The sequence below is a fragment of the Pseudochaenichthys georgianus genome, chromosome 23, assembly GCF_902827115.2.
Source record: "Pseudochaenichthys georgianus chromosome 23, fPseGeo1.2, whole genome shotgun sequence".
Lineage (NCBI taxonomy): Eukaryota > Metazoa > Chordata > Actinopteri > Perciformes > Channichthyidae > Pseudochaenichthys > Pseudochaenichthys georgianus.
The window spans coordinates 25493446-25518489 of NC_047525.1; the positions used below are offsets into that span (position 1 = coordinate 25493446).

A 25044-nucleotide genomic window follows, 5' to 3' on the forward strand; every position below is an offset into this window, starting at 1 on the left:
GGTCCTTTCATCAGACGGGAATCGATAGAACGAGCAAGTGGTTTGATCACTTATGTGATTACAACCTGGTACAAAGCACACAGGCAGCTTGTAAAAGTGAACTTATTTTTAGCAATCTCTTATTTATTGGAGGGAATAAATCAGTTATGAGATCTTCTTCTTCGCTTTAATTACGAGTCGCAACCACTTGGAGCATTATCGCCTGTGACATCACTTACGCGAGCCAGAATGGGATTTGGGATTTGTAGTCTTTGTAGTCGCGTATTTTTCATAGTCTTATATTTCAACAGTTTTACGACAAAATGTGACTTTTTTGACACGGAACTTATTGTTTAAGATTGACAAACATCATATGTGTAGTTCGTGGCACAATTCAAACGGGATCAAAAGATACATTTTCTCTCTCCATTGAATTCAATGTAAATGTTTCGCTTCCAGGGTCCCATGGGCCGGAAGTAGATGGGCGTGACTTCGCCTCTCTATATAACAAAAAGTGTTTTCTGAAATAAATTACATACCCCATTGAATTATGACTGAAGATCGTCAGCTGTCTTCCTCTCCCGTGTTGTTCCTCGATACGCAGTGGTGGCGCCAGAGTATTTTTGTTGGGTAATCTATGGTAGGGCTAACCCATACAGTGGTGGGGCTCAAGTCGGTATTTGTAATGTAATTACATACACGCTATATCGCACCCCTTGACAGTGAAACGCACGCGTGAGGCTTTTATTAGCTTTTATTAGTCTCCTTTTATCAGCTAAATTACATCGAGAGCAACAGGTGTGAGTTAAACAATACAATAGCCTATTCTGCTAATTCCACGTTGTTACAACATGCTACGCAGCGGCAGAAACAAGAAAAGTTGGCATATAGAATTGACACGGAGAGAGAGAGAGAGAGAGAGAGAGAGAGAGAGAGAGAGAGAGAGAGAGAGGGGGAGACAGAGGGGGAGACAGAGGGAGAGACAGAGGGAGAGAGACACAGGTAAACAGAGAGAGACAGACACAGCACACAACAGGTAGCCTGTGTCTCTATTGTCATACAAAACACTTTTTCAAATGACCCATTATTACAAAATATATTCAAAACTCACTATTCACTCTTCAGGTGGGTCGTGTGACTCTGGCACCTGTTCGACTTGTACCTCAATGCGAGGGCGTTTAAGAACAAATCTATCCATCCAAAATATACAATTAATCCTAGAAGTTCTGCTGTCTGTCTGCAATTTACTCGGCGCGAGTTTGGGGACTGTGAACGTGACGTCGACATATCAGTAATGCATGACGCAGCAGACCCAACGTTTCGTTGCTCTGATTGGCTGTAGGTCTGTTCAAATTGCATTCGGAGGCATTTTGATCTGACCGCGGCCGCGCTGATATTATAACGCCAGAGAATTTTCACACCTTTAGTGTATAAAACACACCCACTACTTAGACTATTCCTGGCACCCCTCTAGCATAAGCCCGAATGGTCTCAACCATATTGCGGCAGTAACGTGCACTTGTTGTTACAGCAGGATCAGTTTGTGTGTTGTGGACACGACACGTAGATTTTCGCAATCCGTGTTCTCAACATGCTTACTTTAACATACTTTTTCATGGTCGGGCTAAGGTAGGGCTAAGCCATTTCTTGGTATGGCTGTAGCCTACCCCAGCCATACCCTGGCGCCGCCACTGTCGATACGTAAAGGCTGCACCACCGTTGACAACTTCTCTCTCCATATCAGACATCCCGGTAAACCAGCATCGTTTGCTGTGAAAGCAGACAACTCTGTCCACGCAGAATTAAACCCTGTGTTCCTCCGGTACTTTTCTTTGATGTATCCACAGTTCGCTCATCGAGCCGGGGGTCAGGTTATTCGCCTCCAAGAAAAGGCGCTCGCGCGGAACCGTAGCAGGATGTGACGCATATTTTAGTTGACCTAATTAAAACCGTTTTGTTTTTTATTTATGTGTCACAGTATCACCTCAAAATACAAGATACGAAACATTTTCAACAAAGCAACAAAATATAAATAGTCCTACAAATACTTTTATTTCCTTCTTATTTTTATCTAAGCTCCAGGGAGCCAGAGCAGAGGGCTGAAAGGGCCGCGGGTTGCCGACCCCTGGTCTAAGGAGATGGTTTGCTTGTATTAATAGTGTGGGTGGATGTGGAGGATGAAAAGACAAACTGTAGAAACGGAGGAAAGGGAAAGGGTGGAGGCTGGGGTTTGTGTTCATGTCTTCGTTGGGAGTCGCTCAGAAGATCTATGTGCTGCCAGCTTATTGTGAGTGTGTGCGTTTTTGTCCGTCCAGGGGATGTCGGACACCGAAGTGTGCTTTTTATTTACAGAGTGGGGGGGGGGGTGGCTCAGGAAACCGGCGCGAGGAGAAAAAGGAGCTTCCCGGGGAAAAGGTCTGAGGTTCTATCGGAGGAAATGAGCCACGTGGGCGTCGGCCTGACGGAGACTATTTGCAGCCCTGGGGCCCTGGGGTGGGGCCGCCCTCAGGAAATGTTTCATTACATTAACATTACGTGTACATTGAGCTATTTAGCTTGTCAAGAATGGTGTGAACTCCATCTTTAACATCTACATGCTACCAGGCTTTTTCTTCCTGGTCAACTGTATATTTTCTACTTTGTAATGCTGTTTTATTTCTATTTTGGGTAACACTTTAGATTAAGGTACACATATTCACCATCAACTAGTTGTTCACTAACATATTAGGTTAAAATGTATAGTTTATTGGTTATGAACAAGACTTCACTTTAAAATAGAGAACTTATTCTGAGTTTCAAATACCACATTTTGAGTTATTTTGACACAATTAACACTTGTAGTTTCATGTCTTGAGTTGTTACATAAGAATAGATTATATGTGTTACTAATTACAGGGTTATTAAGGACAACAACTCTTAACCTGTTAAACCCGAGCCTGTTTTTCAGGTTTCAGGCTCGAAAATGACATTCCCAGAACAAATGACTATAACATCACTTCTAAAAGGTGTATATGAATAATTATTGTTATCAAAGCAAGGTTACATCTGTGAGTTGGATGTAGAAATGTCAGAATCAATATAGATTGTTCTGTGTCAGAGTAAATTCAGATGGAACATAGCAAACAAATGTAAATTCCTGTCTCCGCCTAAAGAAAACCCATTACTTATAGTGAAGACCAACCTTGAATGATGGGTTAGTAGCCTAAAAGCTTTAGTAATCCAAAGTATAACATATAATAAGTGCCCTGTATCAAGATTGAGGCAAAAAAAGTGACATTTGACCTTTTTAGAGAGGTTTATGAAAATAAAGTCCAGGCGGACTAAGCTTTGGGCACATTTGGTTCCATCAGTGCCATTTGACCTTTTTCAGGTACCAGACTATACAAATCATTGTATTACATTGAATCATCACTATAGGTATTCATTCCACTCAAAAACAATGTTTAAAAATATTTTAAAAAATCTTAAAAAAATCTTACAAATATTTTTGTGAGTGTGTGTGTGTGTGTGTGTGTGTGTGTGTGTGTGTGTGTGTGTGTGTGTGTGTGTGTGTGTGTGTGTGTGTGTGTGTGTGTGTGTGTGTGTGTGTGTGTGTGTGTGTGTGTGTGTGTGTGTGTGTGTGTGTGTAGGTGTAAGTGTAGCTGTGTGGGTATGTAAGTGTAGCTGTGTGGGTATGTGTGTATGTGTAAATGTAGGTGTGTATGCAACTGTACCAACGCACTATACAATAAAACTACACTGTAGGTCATTGTGTGTAGGTGTACTTGCACAATAAAAAAAAACGGAAACATAGGTAACATTTGACTCCAACTGGGGCAGATTTATTTCAAACATTTTACCAACACACTATAGGCATGTAAAAACAAACATTTTACCAACGTACTATACAATAAAACCACACTGTAGGTTTGTAAAAACAACAAATATTTTACCAACACACAGTATTTTTTTTTAAATAAACACTCGCAAAATGTTATACCTACCTGAACTTTATACCTACCTGAATGTTCCAGTATTTAGGTCGTGCCACTCCCTGAAACAGTTCCTTTTGACAGTGAAGCACAGAGGGACCTGGCACTTCCTGCAGTACACAGGTGTCTTCACCCTTTTGAGTCCAGCATCTAGGCACCTCCCGCAGTTCTTCCTGACCTTGGTGGCATCTTCCCCATAATACTCGGGCATGCATGTGAGTGGTGGAGGAGGGGGTGGAGGTGGAGGGGGTGGTGGAGGAGGGGGTGGTGGAGGTGCAGGGCCTTCAGCAGGGCCTTCAGCAAACTCCAACAATTCTGCAGCAAGCTGCTCCCTGACAGTCTTCTGGGTGTGAGGCTTTGTCCTGCTGGGGTCACACCTCATCTAACAAATGTGGAAAAACAAAGAGATTAGATTAATTCACTGGCTTATACTTATAGGATAATATTGGACTATAAATGAATAATATGACACCAAATAAATAAGTAAACACATGTATATTTATTCACTGGCCATTCATTTAGAAAATGTAACTCCAAAAAGACAAGTAACACTATTTAGCATTTTGGCTAATCATTCCTGTTGGCTAAGCTAACACTGTGATGCAGTTCCACCAAACACAAAAGTAATACATAAAAAGGATAATATTGGACAATAAATGAATAATATTACAACAAATAAATAAGTAAACACATATATATATTCATTCACTGGCCATTCATTTAGAAAATGTAACTCCAAAAAGACAAGTAACACTATTTAGCATTTTGCCTAATCATTCCTGTAGCTTCTTGGCTAAGCTAGCACTGTGACGCAGTTCCACCAAACACATAAGTAATATATAAAAACAGAGAGATTACATACCTTTCCCGTGGTGGAAGTTCAACATCCGAGTCACTACTGTCCGGATCCAGGTCTGGCTGGAGGAGATCTTCATCATCCGACGAAGAGTCATCTGGTATGATCATAGCTATCGTCAGCTAGCATCTCTTGCAGCTGCTCTGTGGTGAAGCTCTCCCTTCTGGCTGCGTAATGCGTAATGGAGCTGGAGCAGGCGTAGTTTATACTACGCAGGATCATATCTTTGGAACCCATTGGTCGATTTGGGTGATTGACACCTTTTCTGAACCGTTAGAGCCAATAGAATCGAATGACAGTTAGTAAGTCCCGCTAAACACTTACGTCAAGTAGAGAGAGGTTTGCGTAAACAGCATGTGAGACAGCATTAGCTCCGGACTGCGAAACTTTATACCTACTCTGCTGCCATGAATGTAATGATAGATTATCAGGAACAATTCTAAAGTGACTAAGAGACATTGGATTAACCTTAAACAGCGTTTTTATTCCCTTGAACAAGAGCTTTGATCACAAAACAGCAACGGTAAGACATAATTATTGTTATGGTTTTGAAAACTGCTGTTTTTTTTCTTCTCTGTTCTGGCTGCTAGCTCAGTAAGTTTGTGTCCTACAGTGATGATACTTATAACAAAAATAATCTGTGGAGTATCAGCTTTCAGATGATATGTAGTTTGTGCAGAAAATATTAAGTTGTAAAGATCGTTTTTGCTAGTTAGCACCGGAAGTAGCATCTGCCCGTTTTAGCTAAGGGCTAATGCTAACGTTTCTTGTGAGACTTGTGTTTTGTTTCTGTAAAAATGGTTCGTATTGTCAGTTAGCTGAGATTCTTCTCGTTAATCTGGTATAACACATTAATAGTTTTTTAAATATTAAGATGCCCTGTGGCACAGTGTTGTGAAAAAAAAAACCAGGGTCCCCGTCGGGGACCTTCGGGCTTAACAGGTTAACTAATGGCCTATTACTTGTAGAATAAAGCATTAATAATTGTTTAATACTGACTAATAAAGAGCCAATATACTGCTAATATGCATGTTAATGAACAACTAGTTGATGGTGAATATGTGTACCTTAAAATAAAGCGTTACCCTATTTTGAGATGTTAACATTTTAGAATTGTTTATTTCTACTTATGTGAAATGCCTTGTTTTTTATGCTGCTGCATCGCAAACATTTCCCAAATGTGGATCAATAAAGTACATCTTATCTTAACACTGGCACAGATAATGACAAACAACAAAATAAGTTACCATAGCTATGCAGACGACACACACATTTACCGTTTCACCAGGAGACTATATGATCCAATTCAAGCACTGAGACAAGCCTTGAACACATCAATGACTGGATGTGTCAGAACTTTCTTCAATTAAACAAAGATAACACTGAGGTTTTTGGAGCCAAGGAGGAACAAGGCGCCGTGCCTCAGTGAGCAATGTTTAAAACTAACCTGAATTTCAACAGTCACGTTAAGACAATTACTAGTATTACAAGTAAGTCAGCCGTCTATCACCTTAAAAATATATCGAGGATTAAAGGACTAATGTCACAGCAGGATTTGGAAAGACTTGTCCATGCGTTTATCTTCAGTAGACTCGACTGCTGTAATGGTGTCTTCAAGGTCTCACTAAAGAATCGATTCGAAGGCTGCAGCTTAATCAGTGCTCGAGTGCTCACTCTGGGAAAAATGCTGCTCCAAACACAAGTTAAACAATAATGAAAACAAGCTGCTTTCACTTGAAATAAGTACAAACATCTGCCAATAGAACAAGTAAACATTTGCTTGGTAAGATTTCTTGAAATAAGAATCAAATCAAGTTTTATTTATACAGCACATTTATAAACGATTTTTGGTGGAGCCAAAGTGCTGTACATATAATAACAATAGCCTACAGTAGAGACACTTTACAGCAACAGCACAGATTGTTCAGAATATCAGTATGAGAAAACGACACCCTCTGTCCTTAGACCCTCTGTCCTTAGACCCTCTGTCCTTAGACCCTCTGTCCTTAAACCCTCTGTCCTTAAACCCTCTGTCCTCAGACCCTCTGTCCTTAGACCCTCTGTCCTCAGACCCTCTGTCCTTAGACCCTCTGTCCTTAGACCCTCTATCCTTAGACCCTCTGTCCTTAGACCCTCTATCCTTAGACCCTCTATCCTTAGACCCTCTGTCCTTAGACCCTCTGTCCTTAGACCCTCTGTCCTTAGAAGGGATATTTAGATAAATCAGATCTTGTAATTAGCTGGGAGAACACGTTTTGGACTATATTTGACCAGAATCAGGAATGTTAGAATATTTTATTTAATTTGTATTTGTCCCGCTCATGGTACGCAAAACCAAATGTACAATAATTGCCACAAAACATGACTGAGCGAAAAGGAGCAGGGGGAAGAATAACATCTTATGTGACCTGCCCCTTTCTAAAAAAAACAAATAAATACAAATAGATGGTCTGCCCTTCATAATCATAATTATTTTTATTTATTTTTTCACAGCCAAACATAACAGTATCTTAGGATACTAAGAGAAACACACACAAAAAATACTTATTTCCCACTTGGCGGTTAACGGAAAGAAACAAAACAACACCAAAACATCACATGTATAAGGAAAAGAAAAGTGCAACACCCTCACCTGAGTCCTACTGGAGAAGAAGGTGATAATAATAACAATAACAACAATAACAATAACAATGGCAAGCCGCAAATACTCAAAAGTGTTCTGTTTTCTGACGGTGATTTTCTAATAAATATGTAAAGAAATATGTTTTTCATCTGAGATACAACTCAAAATAAGATGTTTTGACTTAACAGGATGATGCATTGTCTAGAAACAAGAGCCGATATCTCACTGCAGTGTTACTTCTGAAGTTATTATGTCTTATATCAGGAGTAGAGACATATGCAGACTAGATATTAGACACATATACGTGGCAAGATTTTGAGTTTTTGTCGTGCACTAACACTAAGAAAGTGGATCACATCAGTCCAGCTCTGAGGTCTTGACACTGGCTTCCTGTCTGTCAAAGACTTGGTTTCAAAACACTGCTGCTGGTTTATTCTGATCTCCTGCTATACTGGATGATCCGGAACAAACTTGCCTTGCAGGATGAGTACATTCGGGACATTGTGTACAGCAGCTATGAACCAACCTGACAACTGTGCAAAACATTAAAAGGTGTTATCAAAAAAGTGCACACGCCCATTAGAGCTGTTTAGAAGTTGATATTGTATCAGTATGTTGTTACTTCGGCATCAATTTGAAACGTGTGTTACAATTAAATCACGGTAAAATATTTTCATTGTGTTGTAACCACTAGCTTAGCATACTCAGCCCGGTTGTTGGCCCGGAAAGAACCTCGATTTTGGAGAGCCAGAAAACTGTGAAAAAGTACCCGCTAGCCGGAACTACGCCGAGTGGAAACACAACAAAGAACGGGCCGGGTTTAGCACGGCACGCTAAAACCGTGCTATGCGCTGCAGTGTAAATGCGCCATAAGCGGTTGACCAATCACAACAGAGCCGGCCAGCTAACCAATCAGAGCAGACTGGGCTCTGGTTTCAGACAGAGGGTGAAAAGAGGTAAAAATAAAGCGTTTTTTGAACATTAAAGCATGGAGACATGTCACAGTAGAGACACTAAATACTGATATACACCTGAACATCAGCAGGAGAGGACTCTTTAAAGTAGAGACACTACATACTGATATACACCTGAACATCAGCAGGAGAGGACTCTTTAAAGTAGAGACACTAAATACTGATATACACCTGAACATCAGCAGGAGAGGACTCTTTAAAGTAGAGGCACTACATACTGATATACACCTGAACATCAGGAGGAGAGGACTCTTTAAAGTAGAGACACTACATACTGATATACACCTGAACATCAGCAGGAGAGGACTCTTTAAAGTAGAGACACTACATACTGATATACACCTGAACATCAGCAGGAGAGGACTCTTTAAAGTAGAGACACTACATACTGATATACACCTGAACATCAGCAGGAGAGGACTCTTTAAAGTAGAGACACTACATACTGATATACACCTGAACATCAGCAGGAGAGGACTCTTTAAAGTAGAGACACTACATACTGATATACACCTGAACATCAGCAGGAGAGGACTCTTTAAAGTAGAGACACAACATACTAATATACACCTGAACATCAGCAGGAGAGGACTCTTTAAAGTAGAGACTGATACACACCTGCACATCAGCAGAATAGGGCCCCTTTAAAAAATGTCCACTACAGAAGCAGCTTAATTGTGTTCAGTCCTCTTGTTTGTGTTTTGCTCTCAGTACATCCAGCTGGATGGAAACAGTCTGACCACAGCTGCTCTGGTCGACTTGGGGCAAGGCTTGTTCAAAATAAAGGTGAGAAAAGTCCCAGATATTTTTTCAAATGAAATACCGACAGACTAATGTTTGCTGTTTGCTTTCCTCCCAGTTAGCGCCTGAGGCTGAGGAGAAAGCCCTCAAGTGCCGAGAGCTTATTGATGCTGTTATAAGAGAAGGCACAGGTGTGTTGTTCACTCTGCATTTCCTCACTGGAATGACTGAAACATGACTTACTTCACAACAGTGTGTTTACTGTTTCATTGCAGTTGTCTATGGAGTCAACACTGGGTTTGGAAAGTTTGCACACACACTCATACCAAAAGAGAAACTCGCGTGAGTAATGTTGTTAATGAACTATAAGCGTCAACAGGCTGGGGGAAACACACCTTTCCTCCGTGAGATGTTTTTATATATTTCAGTATAATCATATATGTAGCTTGCATTTTCCTCCATATATAGGCAGCTGCAGGCCAACGTGATTCGCTCTCACAGCGCTGGTAAGTTATCACACACACACACACACACACACACACACACACACACACACACACACACACACACACACACACACACACACACACACACACACACACACACGCATTTTAATAAACACTCAAAGGAAATCATCTCCCTTCTCGTGGCAAAGATTGAAGTATCACCAGTGTGTGTGTGTGTGTGTGTGTGTGTGTGCGTGCGTGCGTGCGTGCGCGTGTGCGTGTGTGTGTGTGTGTGTGTGTGTGTGTGTGTGTGTGTGTGTGTGTGTGTGTGTGTGTGTGTGTGTGTGTGTGTGTGTGTGTGTGTGTGTGTGTGTGTGTGTGTGTGTGTGTGTGTGTGTGTGTGTGTGTGTGTGTGGGTGTAGGTGCCCCACTGAGTGCAGAGAGGACTCGCATGCTTCTGGCTCTGAGGATCAACGTCCTGGCGAAAGGCCACAGCGGCGTATCAATGGAAACCCTCAATGCTATGATAAAGGCCTTCAACGGTAAACTCATGTACAAATAAATACTAGTAAAACTGTGCTAATTTTTCATATTTATGTACGTGAAAACAGTGTTGTTTAAGCTTATAACTATAGAAGTCGTCTAACTGAGGTATGTTATAAAATGGCTTTTTAATTTGGCTTGCAATTGATGTAAATTTATTCCTATTTTATTCTTGTTTTTTATTTTTATTTTTTATTTATCCTTTATTTATCCAGGAATGTCCCATTGAGATACAAGATCTCTTCTTCCAGGGAGTCCTGACCAACACGGCAGTTTATTCAGTCCTATGTTTATTGACATGATATGGGGTGGGTGGGTGGGTAGGTAGGTAGGTAGGTAGGTGGGTGGGTGGGTAGGTAGGTAGGTAGGTAGGTAGGTAGGTAGGTAGGTAGGTAGGTAGGTAGGTAGGTAGGTAGGTAGGTAGGTAGGTAGGTAGGTAGGTAGGTAGGTAGGTAGGTAGGTAGGTAGGTAGGTAGGTGGGTGGGTAGGTAGGTAGGTAGGTGGGTGGGTAGGTGGGTAGGTAGGTAGGTAGGTAGGTAGGTAGGTAGGTTTGTGTTGCAGCAGCATAAAAACAAGGCAATGTACATAAGAGAAATTAAGACACTAGAAATAAACATTCCAAAATATTTCTGAAGTAGAAATAAAATAGCAATAAAAAGTTAAACAATAAACATGTGGAAATACAAATGTCCAGTATCAAATATAATGCAGGATATTATATATACATTAATTGTGCAAGAAATGGATTATTCAATATGAAAGTGATTATAATTGTAGAGTGGGAGTTCACGTCCAGTCAAGAGAAGTTGTGGAGCAGAGAGTTCTCTTCCAGCCAGAGGAGCACATTGTGTTCTGGAAATAGAGTTTATTTGATTCGTGTTCTGTGTGTTGCAGCGTCCTGTCTGTCCTGGGTACCTGAGAAGGGCACGGTGGGAGCGAGTGGAGACCTCACCCCCCTGGCCCACCTCACCCTGGGCCTGATGGGGGAGGGCAGGATGTGGTCGCCTCGCAGCGGCTGGGCCGAGGCCAAGGCTGTGAGTTCATCATTACATTTCATTTCAATCAGGAGAGACTTCATTTTTTGTTTAAAGAACATTTCTTGACACGTGTGCCACATGATAAATGTTAAGTCTTTGGCGATTCGACCCCGATCCTGAAAATGCTTCGAAAACAAATCAACCAATAACCAATCAACTGACTGATAATATCCATTGGTATTTGTAGGTGTTGGAGGGCCATGGACTCAAACCTGTCGTGCTGAAACCAAAGGAGGTACTTTATTACTTTATTTTAACGGCAAATAGTCTTTATGAAATCTGCGCCCTGCAAGGCAAGGCTCAAGCAACGGATGGGGGATAAGCACTATTGCTAAAAAGCTATTAGTTTGTATACTTTTTACTTAAGTACATTTCGAAGCCCATACTTCTTTACTTTTACTTGAGTAAAGACGTTTAGTCAGTACTTCTACGTCTTTTACCAGAGTATTTTTGAACATGAGTATCTGTCCTTCTACTTGAGTAAAGGATGTACTTTTGCCATCTCTGGTCATTTGGATAATTGTTGTTGTTTGCCCAGGGGATCGCTCTGATCAACGGGACTCAGCTGATCACCTCTCTGGGAGCCGAGGCAGTGGGAAGATCTCTCGCTGCAGCCAGACAAGCCGATATCATCGCTGCTCTGAGTCTGGAGGCCCTTAAAGGCACCACCAGGGCCTTCCACAGCGGTACACTTTCATGCTCATGTGCTCGGGAACACACACAAACACACACACACACACACACACACACACACACACACACACACACACACACACACACACACACACACACACACACACACACACACACACACACACACACACACACACACACACACACACACACACACACACACACTGTAGAGGTTCAATTAATCCTGATACACACTCATGTTGTCCCGCAGCTCTGCACGCTGTCAGGCCTCACCCCGGACAGATGGAGGTCGCTGAGAGGCTTCGATCTCTCTTAGACTCTCAGGTCTTCCCTTCTCTCATCTCAGGTAGGACTAAAATCACTGATAACACACACACACACACACACACACACACACACACACACACACACACACACACACACACACACACACACACACACACACACACACACACACACACACACACACACACACACACACACACACACACACACACACACACACACACACACACACACACACACACACACACACACACACACCACACACACACACACACACACACACACACACACACACACACACATACCATGTATACATCACTTCAGGGGACATTACATTGACTTACATGCATTTCCTGGAGACTTATCCTAACCTTAACCAGAACCAACACATGCCTAACCCTAACCAAGTCTTCACCCTAAAATTAATGATCCCCTCATGGGGACCTCCAATTTGTCCCCATAAGGGAAGCCAGTCCCCCACACGTGACTATGTAAACAGATGTAGGTCCCCACAAGTATAGTAATGCTAGACCACACACACACACACACACACACACACACACACACACACACACACACACACACACACACACACACACACACACACACACACACCACACACACACACACACACACACACACACACACACACACACACACACACACACATACTCTAAATGTGTCCCCCCTTATGTGCCCAATCCCCCCGTGAATTACACACACACACACACATACTCTAAATGTGTCCCCCCTTATGTGCCCAATCCCCCCGTGAATTACACACACACACACACACAGAACAATTTGACACATTTCCCGCTCTTATGTGCCCCTCCCCCACATGGATCACACTTGACACACGCAATACATGTTCAGTGTCTGTTCTTTGTAAATATTTACTGCAGTTCTTCATGTATACCAGTACTCTGATACAATATGTACAGTTTGAAATGGTGTTAAATGAAATTTGGTGATGATTAATGGTTTTTGTGTTAATGTAATAGCAGTTTAAACAGGACCGGTCACATTTGCGTACACCAAAGTAAGGAGGGGAACACGAAGACAGTTGGATTGGATTGTATTTGAAATATGGCCACTATGCTGGAAACTAGACTATTTGCAGCTTGCATATGGCTTTCTGTTTCAGGCCCTGGACTACCTGGCGATCGGAGTGCACGAGCTGGCCTCTATGAGCGAGCGCAGGACGGAGCGTCTGGTGAACCCGGCGCTCAGCGACCTGCCGGCCTTCCTGGTTCAGGACGGAGGTCTGAACTCTGGATTCATGATCGCTCACTGCACCGCTGCTGCCTTAGGTGCGTCCGCGTGTTTTTCTACTAACTAGATATATCTCTCCTGTCAGGCAGAGACCTCGTTCTGACTAAAGGCGTTTGTAAATTTGTAAAAAAAATAAATCAGAGTTTTTTTATTGGGTTTGAGGTAATACAAAAACAGGTCAGAAATACGAGATTAGAGAAGGAGAGAAAACAGAGCGTCCGTCTGGTATGTTATAGTAAATTCAAATGCCTATTCCAAAGATGCGCTTGTTTTTTAAACGAAATATGTGACCGGGTTCATTTATCAGAGAAACGCAGCACTAAAAAACAGCTGAATTAAAACACTATGGGTGACAGGTAACAATGATACCTTTCCTTTGAGGAAACATGTGGCTGTGTTAATGTTCTTTAGCCATTACAGTTTTAATTTAGTTATTTATTTTTTATATTTTGATTTCTTAATTGTTCGTTATCTAATCATTTACATTTTATTGTATATTTTCGAAGACATACATAACAGGAAAGACAGCGACACAATACTGCAATATTTTAGTTTTTATAATCATATTTAATAATAATGATAGTGTTTCTTTTTCTTGATATTTCACTCGCATATTTTTGCAATTTTCGGGAAATGATAGAAACTGAACTGTCGATCCCTGTGTGCCCTGAATATATCATCAAACAACTATAAACACAAACACATTTGAACAACTAAGCCTCCAGGAAGAGACAGATTAAGGAAGTGCAGACACGTCCCTGCCTGGCGCTCATTGTCTGCACTCGTGGATGCTTCACATTTCACGTCAGTCCATCAAGTCGTCACGACATTTCCCTGAGAGCCAGAAAAGTCCTCTTCGTGTTGGTGCTAGAGCAAAAGGTCAAGAGGTTACATTTTACAATCCATCCAATAAGTGTGTGTTATTTCGGTCTGGACCTCAGTGTCGTAATGAAACTACGAGGCAACAAAATACAATATTCATCATTTAGTCCTAAAAAGATCTTACCAGACTTTAAAAGTGTACCATTAAGACATCAAGACAACACTCGCTGGTCACACAGACATCATCTGCATCAAAGCCTTCCATAGAGAAATACACTGCAGTACTTTTTACCAGTAGAAGTACAAAACATCCCTAAGGGGAATCTGTTTCTGGTCCCATAGTATCATAAATCCGTTCTAAACAGCCGAGCACCTGTTCTCTATAAGATGAACGATACTTCTATTCGTTTACTTTAGAAAAAAGTTCACATTTCATAAGGTTTTACACTTAAAAGCTGTATCCCTCCTCTCGGTATCAGGTCAAGGTACATTTTCAGTGTCTCCTCTTTGTATATTCACTGCAGGTATTCATGTGACCCAGCAGTCGGAGAGAATATGTTAAATGAAACTTGAGGATGATGATGATGAATGGTTGTAAGACCAGGAACACCAAAGTGAGGGACACAACACGTTCCTTCACACGTTCTCCACTGTGTGTGTACTCACTGTGTTTCCACAGTGTCGGAGAACAAGGCTCTGTGCCACCCGTCCTCCGTGGACTCCTTGTCCACCAGCGCAGCCACAGCTGACACTTTTATCCAAAGCGACTTACAATAAGTGCGTTCGACCAACAAGATACAACCTTGAGGAAAACAGAATCATAAAGTACATCAGGTTTCATAGAGCCAAGCATTTGAAGTGCTACTCAACTGGCTTTAGGTAAGCCAGTGCTTTGTTAGTATATAAGTGCTTTGTTAGTAGTTCTATCGCTCGAAGTGGAGTCGAAAGAGATGAGTTTTCAGTCCGGAAGGTGTGTGAGCTTTCTGCGGTCCTGATGTCAATGGGAGCTCATTCCACCATCTTGGAGCCAGGATAGCAAACCCACGTGTTTCTGCTGATGGGAACTTGGGTCCCCCTCGCAGCGAGGGTGCAGCGAGTCGATTGGCTGATGCAGAGCGTAGAGCACGTGCTGGGGTGTACGGTTTAACCATGTCCTGGATGCAGGAAGGGCCAGATTCATTCGCAGCATGGTACGCAAGCACCAGCGTCTTGAAGTGGATTCTAGCAGTTACTGGAAGCCAGTGGAGGGAGCGGAGGAGCGGCGTGGTGTGGGAACATGTAGGAAGGTTGAAGACCAGACGAGCCGCTGCATTCTGGGTGAGCTGCAGAGGTCGGAGGGCACATGCAGGTAGACCAGCCAGGAGGGAGTTGCAGCAGTCTAGGCGTGAGGTGACGAGAGCCTGGACCAGAACCTGCGTGGCTTTCTGGGTCAGCTGGGGACGCATCCTCCTGATGTGGTAAAGCGTGTATCTAGGATATACATATTTGTACTTTTGTATTCGGGATTGTGGGACACGGTATCTCTCTCTCTGTACACACAAACTGAAAGATTGACAATAAAGTTGACTTTGAACTCGTACTAAACACAGACTTGACTGAATAATAAACACATGGAAACTCAGCGTAAGGTAAACAGGATTCAAACTGATGTTCGAGAAAGAGACATTTAAACAATTCACTGGTGAGACTTGTGTTAATTATTCAGATGGCACAATCTGTTCCCTCATGTTGAGTCTCTGCTGTGTGTGTGTGTGTGTGTGTGTGTGTGTGTGTGTGTGTGTGTGTGTGTGTGTGTGTGTGTGTGTGTGTGTGTGTGTGTGTGTGTGTGTGTGTGTGTGTGTGTGTGTGTGTGTGTGTGTGTGTGTGTGTGTTTGCAGTTCTGGCCATCGAGCTGCTGGCCGCCTGCCAGGCTCTGGAGTTCCTGCGTCCTCTGAAGACCACCGCTCCTCTGGAGGATGTCCACCAGCTGCTGCGCTCCGTGGTCAGGTAACAGAGGGCTGGGTACAGTTTCAGTGGCAGGGCCTGTTTCTTTCCAAGTTGCTCAGTGAGGCATGAGGCCTAGGAAGGGCCTGAGCTGTGGGGTTTCTTTGGAACTTTTTCCTTGTACGATGTTAGGGTCGAAGGACAGAGCGAAACAAACTCACAAACTGTGAAGTCCACTGAGATAAATGTTGTGATATTGGGCTATTTAAATAAACATTGATTGATTAGAGGTACACAAAAACCCCAGAATCCCCCCAGACACTTAAGTTGTCTACCTGAGTTTTCCTTCAGCCTTGCCTCCGGTCCTAACGTCTCATCTCAGCATACTTGCCAACCTTGAGACCTCAGAAATCGGGAGCATTTCAAAACCACCGCGGGGGAGGGGGGGGGGGATCGCCGGCGCGGTTAGATTAACGTTAACATGCTTATTTAGAGTTGTCGATACTTGTTCTGTTTTCTGTGACTATCTGCCTCGGATGTATAATAACCTATAAGAACGCCTCACCCTCTCAGACTTTCAGTTGCGCGCGCTGCTAAAGAGACGCGCTACCATGGAAACCAAACAATGGTGTCGCTGTATTAAAGTCCGAGTGGAAACAGTCGTGAGTAAATCTGATTTTGTCAGAAATCGGGAAATATGCGGGAGGGTTGGCAAGTGTGCATCTCAGTTGAATTAATACTGAGTTTAAATATAAGAAGGATTTGACTGGGAAGTTCATTTAGCTTAACAAAATCTAGTATTAAAAGCATTTTTGGGCCCAAATGACGTTATGGATTAGAACGTAGCATTTACCCACTACGAAAATGTGCTTAAATGGCCGAGCTCTTTCGGGAGGTTTGGGTGTATTTGACGACCAGGAAATGATCACCACCTGCAGGAACACTTGAAGCTGGGGACATGGGCACCCAGAGTTCTAGAATACTCCTCAACTTACTAGGAATAGGAAATACTGTAGGAAAACCTCTTGCAGGTAAATCTGTGTGTGTGTGGCAGGGTTGTGTTTAAAAAATATGACAATAGCAGCAGGGACCTTAAGGTGGTACCATTTCCAAAAGAGTATCATTTGACACAGATTTGTGATGGAGGCGACACTTGACCTTCTTCTGTAAATCCTAAGGCTGGAGCTCGTTGCTTAGATTTGGAGCTATTCGCCATTTTAGCTAATTATATTATATTTGATTTGATTTGGATATACTTTATAATCCCCGTGGGGAATTTTTTTTTATAACTGAGCTAGATATAAAGAAACCTCAGAGCCCTCTGAATACCGTCATGATTCCAGAGCAGTTTGAGTATTTTTCTTACAGGAAAATCCTCGTCAGAAATGTGTACGAAGACATATCATTTTGTAAGACTGATACTATGAGATGTCCTTACTTGTATCCGTCTCTCCAGCCCATGGGACAGAGACCGAGTCATGACATCGAGGTGGCTCACACCCTCATCAGACAGCAGAAGGCACGTCTGTCCCCAAACACACCCACCATTTCACCGAAGCGCTGTAATGACTTCATGTTATAACGACTTTGTTTCCTGCCTCAGCTCTGGAAGACAGTCCAGCCATTCATGGAGGAGTACAGGAAGAAGCTGAGCACACGATGAGGACAGAGAGGAAAGCTTCGCACAACTCGGACTGTTTTAAGCAATAAAAAAAAGAGGAGATTTGATCGGCTTTTGAATTTTTATTCAAAGGATTGACATCACATTAATGCACATGGTAAATCGTGTTAACTTACAAAAGAGCTGCATGATCTGATGTGACAGTAACAACGTGCCCTCTCGAGAAGCTGTTCGAAAATAAACATCCAAGACAACAATTCAATTCCCAATATCCCCCCCCCCCCCCACCCCCCCCCCAGATGAAATGAATGCATACAAAGCAAACACATTAACACACAAATCATTTGACCACTAAATCATGTAATAATAACAACACTAGCCTTTAAAATAAAGCCTCACATTTCCCAGCTGGTTTGAATGCAATCCAACACATCTGGTACCTCACAACTAGAACTACACTTTCTACTGAACAGGTAGTGATTTCTCTGTACATCCTCCCCCTGTCCGCCTGACGACCTTTACCCTGTGGGGGGGTCAGAGGTCATTAGGAGCCGCTGCGTTCGGGTCGAGGCCTCGTCATGAAAACTGGATCTGTTGTACGGTGGGAATCTGCAACACGGGCACAAAGTTACGTTAGGACGTATTTATCGTACAGAAACTCAAACAAGCAACAAATCCAACTCGAAATGTTTTTTTTGTTTTCTTTAAGAAACTGGTGTCCAAAGATCCAGAATACTTAAATCTTTTCACCGCAGTCATAAATAAAACTTAAATCTGACCGTAGCCCTTTTAAATTGTATTCTCATGTTAAATTATTAGAGAAGATATACTGTAGTAATCCCAATTTGGGGATGTTTTCATCACAGCAGTTTGTAAACCTCTCAAAATAGAAAATAAAATGAAATATATACATAAAAAAAGTGAAATGATTGATTAAAGTATTAATAGTAGTTTTATATTATGTATATAAGCCGCCAGGCGCTAATTTCCTCTTCAATATATATCTTTGATGTCGTGAAAACATCTTCAAACAACTACATTTTCAAACAACACATCGTGATAATTATTCATTTACTGAATAGAGCTTGAACGTGTTGAGAGGGGTGCTGCATAAACAGGGTGCTGCATAAACAGGGTGCTGCATAAACAGGGTGCTGCATAAACCGGGGTGCCCATAACTGGTACGCAGGTGCAACATCTGAAATGCGCACCGTCACTTGTCTCACGAAGCGCATTTGCGTACCGGCGGACTTGTGAAGCTTTTCCACTGGACGACAGAGCCGGTCGCCGCGCGCACAGACGGGGCCGCTGTTAACGTCGAGTTCCACACGGGTGCTCCACTGCCGCCCACCGACGTTCAATACCCAAACCCCCACCGGTCCACGTTCGCGAAACAGAGGGGCTGAACACATACCCTCGCGTGGGCATCCCTGAGGACCAAACATGGTCTCCTGGTTCTCATTTGAGTAACTCTTATGGCGCATTTCCACCACAGCGCGGTTTAAGCGTGCCCGGCCCGTTTTTGGTTGCGTTTCCACTCGGCGTAGTTCCGGCTAACGGGTACTTTTTCACATTTTCTGGCTCTCCAAAATCGAGGTTCTTTCCGGGCCAACAACCGGGCTGAGTATGCTAAGCTAGTGAGAGAATCGCTGGCAACTACAACACAATGAACATATTGTACCGTGATTTATTGTAATACACGTTTCAAAATGATGCCGAAGTAACAACACACTGATACCGGTTAGTAAGAACCATGAATTCATGCTTTGACAAGTCTGCAGACGGACGGCAGGGCTGCTCAATTAATCGTATTTTAATCGCAATTACGATTTTGGCTTGCAACGATTATGAAAACAACATAATCGAAATAAAACGATTATTTATTTATTTAAAAAATTGTTTTTATTTTTCAGTGGAATTATACTTAAACTTCAGGGTAATCAACTGTTAATAACATACTGTTCCATTTTTTTCAATAAATGGATGTTTTCAAAGTAAATGGATAATCGTTTTTAAAAATCATGATTTCAATTATTGACCCAAATAATCGAGATCATGATTTTTAACACAATCGAGCAGCGCTACAAGACGGCAGGCGAAAACCTTTTAAAATGCGTGTTTTCTGAATGGAGATTGGCTAAGCTAACGCAGTATATGCTCCGACCGTCCACACTCACAACAACGGCCTACAGACATGAATAAACCAGCGACTGTATTCACCATGACACAGGCAGTCTGTGGTTTGTACTGGTTTCACTTCTGTCTAGTTTCTGAACAGATATGAGGAGCTGTGAGCTCTGAGTGCTAACAGCTAACGGCTGATGTTGGTTTTGTGGTTCATATTGAAGATGACGTCACAGCTCCGCCTACACTGCGTTACTATAGTTACGGCCTCAGTTCCTAAACTGTAATGGAAACGCAGCATAAAGTGAGCCTGGCCTACCAAGGCCTAACTATCCTCACTAAGCCGAGCCAGGCCCTGCAGTGGAAATGCGCCATTAAAAGTTATGTGCACCCCTGTATATAAATAAAGTTTCACTTCCTCACGTAGAGCATTAACTTCCCAAATGCATCTTTTCCTGAATAAAAGGGGAATTCCTCATGTAGGTTTGTACCTGTTGATATGAAGTGGTGTACACCATGACGTTCTGCTGCTGACCGTCTGCTGTGATAATCCCCGCTGGCATGGGATTTGCTGACGAGGGCAGAAAAGTGCGTTTTATTGAGACTGATCTTCAACGGCACAAAATGACTAAGTCAAAGAAATACATGTGGACCGTTTATACTCACAGAAGCTTTCGTCCGTGAGATCTTCTCCCAGGTTCTCTCCCACAGACACTCCAGGAATCCCCTTCTCCCCCTTCATGGCCTGAAAGAGAAGCACGTGTGAGCACATCTGGAACTAAACAGCAACGTGGCGTCAACATGTTCATCATAAGTCGCGTTGCATCAAAGCATCTATACTGATTCTATGTCCAGTGCTTTGCAGTCACATGTTGGATCGTTGCAATCAGCTGAACATGCTATTGGTTAGAATATGATAACAAACTGCTTCATTAGAAATCATGACAAACGGCACTTTAACAGTTTCCCAGCTAAATCAAATCAAGTTTTATTTATGTAGCACATTTAAAAGCGAGTTTTGGTCGAGCCAAAGTGCTGTACATGTAATAAAAACACTTTACTGCAATCACAATAAAAGAAAAATAATTTACAACAGAAATATAAAAAACACGTGTCGGGTGTCGTGCTCCGCTCTGACTAGAAGGCCAGAGAGAAGAAGAAGTGAGTCTTTAGTGTTGATTTAAAACCCCTAGGGTCTGGGCCGACCTCACATGGAGGGGCAGAGTGTTCCAGAGCCTGGGGCCCGCTGCTGCGAAGGCTCGTGCCCTCGGGGTTTGAGCCTGGTCTTGGGCCCTATCAGCAGCAGCTGGTCAGCCGACCTTACAGCTCTGGCTGGGGTGTAGCGCTGGAGGAGTTTGGCTATATAGGCCGGAGCCAGCCCATTTAGGGCTTTGAAAACAAATAAAAGGATTTTAAAATCAATTCTGAACCGAACTGGAAGCCGGTGTAGTGAGACCAGAATTGAGGTGATGTGGCGACGCTTTTTGTGGCCAGTCAGAAGACGTGCAGCTGCGTTCTGAACTAGCTGCAGGCGTCTAATTGAGGCCTGGTCCATACCCACACAGAGCGTTGCAGTAATCCAGTCTCCAGGTAACAAAGGCGTTAATAACCCTTTCTCGGTCTTTAAAAGATAAAAACGACTTGGTTTTGGCCAATAGTCGTATTTTAAAAAAGAAGCAGGATTTGCCTACGGTGCTGACCTGCTTGTCGAATGTAAAAGCGCCAGTGAAGGTCACTCCAAGGTTCATGACAGAGGGGAGGATGTTTTCACTGAGAGAGCCCAGAATATCAACCTGGAGGTTGGGGTCCAAAAAAGGTTGTGGGGATTTTAAGACCGCGGAGTCTACACATGTGCAGCCTCAACATTTCTGGCTACGAAGTACGCCAGGCTCGGTAGAATTCCAAGTATGCTGGACATTGGAACAGTCCTTCGGCGGCACTCGATGACGTAGCATGCTTGAAATAGTGGCTCTGGAGCAGCCTTCCTCGACATTGAGAAACACCCAGCATGCTTTGCTGCTGAGCCACACGTGTTGACATTTATGTTTCGTCTTTGTTCTGTTATAGATATAGACAACGCCTTGTGCGGAATGCGCTGGCGATACCATGTGGTCGTGCCAATAAAGCCCCTTTGCATTGCGTTGTCTCACCTCTCTGAACTTCTGCAGGTAGAGCTTCAGCGGCTCCACGTACATGTCGAAGCCCAGCGTGGACATGGCGAACAGGATGTCCTCTCCGTTGATGGTCTTCCTCTTCTCCTGGTGGCAGCGCTCGCTCGCCTCCGACGTGATGAAGCTGATGAACTCGCTCACACACTCCTGCACACACTCCTTTGCGTCTTTTGCAATCTGTGGGAAACGGGAAACAGATATTTACCAAAGACACAGCAGGAGAACTCTCGGCTCCACTCGCTTCTCTTGGACTTCCATCCTCACATACTTATGTATATATAATGACTTGCTTTATATGTTGTTGTTGTTGAACTTCATCTAACAGCTTGAACATTTGGATTATTCCCTCTTTACTAACCTTTCCAGTCTGAGGGACGGCGTTCTTCATGATGCGAGCCACGTTGGCGATGGGGAGGTAGATGTCCTGCTCCCTGAAGTTCTCTTTAATGCCACTGTCGTCATGGTCGTTCATATTCTCCTCTCCATCGTCTGCACGCACGACACACACACAGAGTTAGAGTCGGCTGGTTGGGACCGGAGCTGAAACACAACACTGATGGTAGCGTTCTGATGACATACACTCACCCTCCTGGGACTGGAGGACGTAGTGACCGGAGGCCATGTACTCTCCAGTGATGCCCAGCTGGGAGGCGTCGGTGGTTGAGTTGTCCCCGTCCATCTGCAACACAAACACACACCTTATCATCTGGAGTTACAGCAATATATAAGAAAGCATCTCACATTCACGTCATGGAACCGCACCAACGAGCAGATGATTTCAATGCATATCAAATGGGAATAGTGTTTTCAAGCTAAAAGGAATCTTCAAAACGAGGGGTTTCCAGATTGAACACAAAGTCATACACTTCGGACTTCTGAGTGTTTTGATAGTCTATTACTTAACGTAACATGTAGGAACTTGTAAAGTGTCACTTCAAATCTTATTTAAGTTGAATTAAAAGATCATGTTAGAAGATTCAAAGGCTTTATTGATCTGATTTTGTTGTTCTTTACTTGCTTGTGAAGCGCTTTGAGCCCCAGGAAAAGCGCTATATAACTGTAATGTATTATTAATGTCATATACATAGCGACAGGGTAGTAGACAAACTTGGGTCACAGGTTCCTCAAACAAAGCAATATAAATATATACAAGACATAAAACAAATGTAAAATAAACCCCAATGAAAATTGTGAATAGAAATGAACCAGGTGTGTGTCCTGCTTTGTCTCAATGCATTCGCTCACTGACTTGGACCAAAATCAGGTCTGGTATTGTTCCAGATGTTGGGGGGAAAAACCACCATATATTGCTATTTTAGAGACAGAAACTGTGTGGCCTCGTTGGGATGATATTTACAAAGGTGTATAAGGAATGCTGCCAAAACGCCCCCCTCCCCCTTCACAATACACGCAGTTTAATATGATGAAATGTGTGTTTTCTGGCCCGGGGGAATACATTCTCCTGAGACCCATTGACTTGTCTGTAGTGGACATTGTGTTCACATTCATCTCCTTTTACTCTTCAGATCAATTACTTATTATTATTAAAATAACGCTGAATGTATTCTTGTATTATTATCCCTCTATAAGCATAATATGTCTTGTAATTGTGGCTGAATTTTCACACTAAACTCGGTTCTCAGATGGATATATTTCTTGGGAAACTGGCATTGTGAAGCACAGTTAGCATTTTCACTGAATTGTAAAACCGCCTAGTTAAGCGCGGCAAGGCCAGTTAGCTTTAATTTAGCAACATGCAACATACTGTGTTTAGCTTTCGAATGCTAACTAGCATAATGCTAACAGTGTCAACCAACCAATGCAGCCAGATAGTTATCCCATTTGCTGGTTTAATATAACAAAAATAATGAGCCCAGCATAATAAAGAAAGGCTGTTACCTTCTGAAGTTAACATTCAGATACATAGTGTCCCTTGAACACATTTCCCTTGTGAATCTAACGCCTGCAGAAACGGACGGCCTGTTTTTCTTTGTTTCTTTTGGAGCAAGAAGACGTGGCCTCGGCCGAAATGTTAAATTGTTTTTAAAGTTGAAACTTCCTCCTGATGAGCAGCCCTCATTCACCCAGACAACAAATTAAAAAAAATCAGACAGAGACGGACATTTCCATTCGAAGCTAACGAGAAATCGGTTAGCAATCATTGGCCGGAGAGAGACACAAACCTGCAATGAAGCCCTGGTTGGTTACCTTCCTCAGACGGCTGTTTGGTTGGACAGAAAATGGCTGCGAAAGGACCAGTCCCAGCGCGTAGCCGTGGTTGTAGTTCCGCTTCTAACCACTAGAGGGCCGTGCTGCATTCACGGACTCGTCTCAAGCTCCGATTTTACAAGTCACGGTTTAAATCCAGCTGTGGGAACTATGGACATAGAACATCTTTGGCTGTAGTAACTGTAATGTTTTCACACAGTTAATTCACTTAACACATAGTAGCTGCTTTTATGACGTCTGTGGAGAAACGACACACGGAATTTTACACTTTCCGAGCGTTTCAGAGCAACATGTTTTGGTCGTGATCGCGCTCTGTTTACACAAAACCTATATTGGTGGCTTCACGTGAACTTATCTCGTTTAACCTCCAAGGTTTTCCAACAAATGTTCACCCTCCCTCTGCTTTTCTATCAAGAAAGTTGCTCAGTTTTACCTGCAAATGTTTCTGTGGAAGCGTTAGGCGTTTAACGTGGTGCACTGAAGGACAACATACTCACTGAAAGTCTGTTTAGGACTGTTAAGAGCCCATTAAGTTCAGAAAAGTGCAACAATTTCACCCCAGTCATTTTGGACAAACATACGGTAGGCTGTGTGTACCTGAGCAGCTTTTCCTGCCAACAGAAAACAGTTTAATTAACAAATGTCTTTGCATCAAATGGTTTCAGATAGTTTGATGTGTTTATTTGCTGTGCTGTTTCTTCCCGAAGCATGTGGGAATCTTGGTAAAAACAGCTGTTCACAGAAATCAACCTGCCATTCAATAGATTCAC

At 42.8% G+C, this 25044-nt stretch overlaps 2 protein-coding genes and 1 pseudogene across 4 annotated transcripts in view; 2 read left to right on the top strand and 1 right to left on the bottom strand.

Annotated features, from left to right (window-relative positions):
• The first annotated feature begins 8291 nt into the window (after positions 1 to 8291).
• Positions 8292 to 17845, top strand: LOC117468427 (histidine ammonia-lyase-like; annotated as a pseudogene).
• Positions 17846 to 18038: 193 nt separating this feature from the next.
• Positions 18039 to 24328, bottom strand: LOC117439352 (nuclear transcription factor Y subunit beta-like). 3 transcript variants are annotated; one of them, XM_034075265.2, is made up of 7 exons: positions 24229 to 24328; positions 22631 to 22724; positions 22404 to 22534; positions 22025 to 22222; positions 20541 to 20619; positions 20366 to 20445; positions 18039 to 18359 (listed from the first exon to the last, which is right to left on the bottom strand). In XM_034075265.2, exons 2-7 carry the CDS (start codon positions 22722 to 22724, stop codon positions 18327 to 18329), a joined length of 615 nt encoding a protein of 204 aa, XP_033931156.1. In that variant the 5' UTR covers positions 24229 to 24328; the 3' UTR covers positions 18039 to 18326. The 3 variants fall into 3 exon arrangements, with proteins under 3 accessions (XP_033931156.1, XP_033931154.1, XP_033931155.1); XM_034075263.2 differs by having other exon boundaries at positions 22625 to 22724; XM_034075264.2 differs by lacking the exon at positions 24229 to 24328 and adding an exon at positions 23945 to 24135 and having other exon boundaries at positions 22625 to 22724.
• A 320-nt stretch (positions 24329 to 24648) lies between these two features.
• LOC117468256 (thioredoxin reductase 1, cytoplasmic-like) overlaps positions 24649 to 25044 on the top strand; it is a 22566-nt gene continuing 22170 nt past the window's right edge. The window contains exon 1 of the mRNA XM_034112271.2: positions 24649 to 24856. The gene's annotated coding sequence lies outside the window, so the exon portion shown is untranslated. The remainder of the gene's footprint in view (positions 24857 to 25044) is intronic.

Bases quoted from the DNA above. Each gene is read 5' to 3' on its own strand.
- LOC117439352 (XM_034075263.2), bottom strand. From the start codon at position 22,724: ATGGACGGGGACAACTCAACCACCGACGCCTCCCAGCTGGGCATCACT. The intron at 22,535-22,624 runs GTATGTCATCAG...TCGTGCGTGCAG, and splicing joins CCAGTCCCAGGAGGGTGAGT to ACGATGGAGAGGAGAATATG. The intron at 20,446-20,540 runs GTGAGTATAAAC...TGCCCTCGTCAG, and splicing joins TCTCACGGACGAAAGCTTCT to CAAATCCCATGCCAGCGGGG.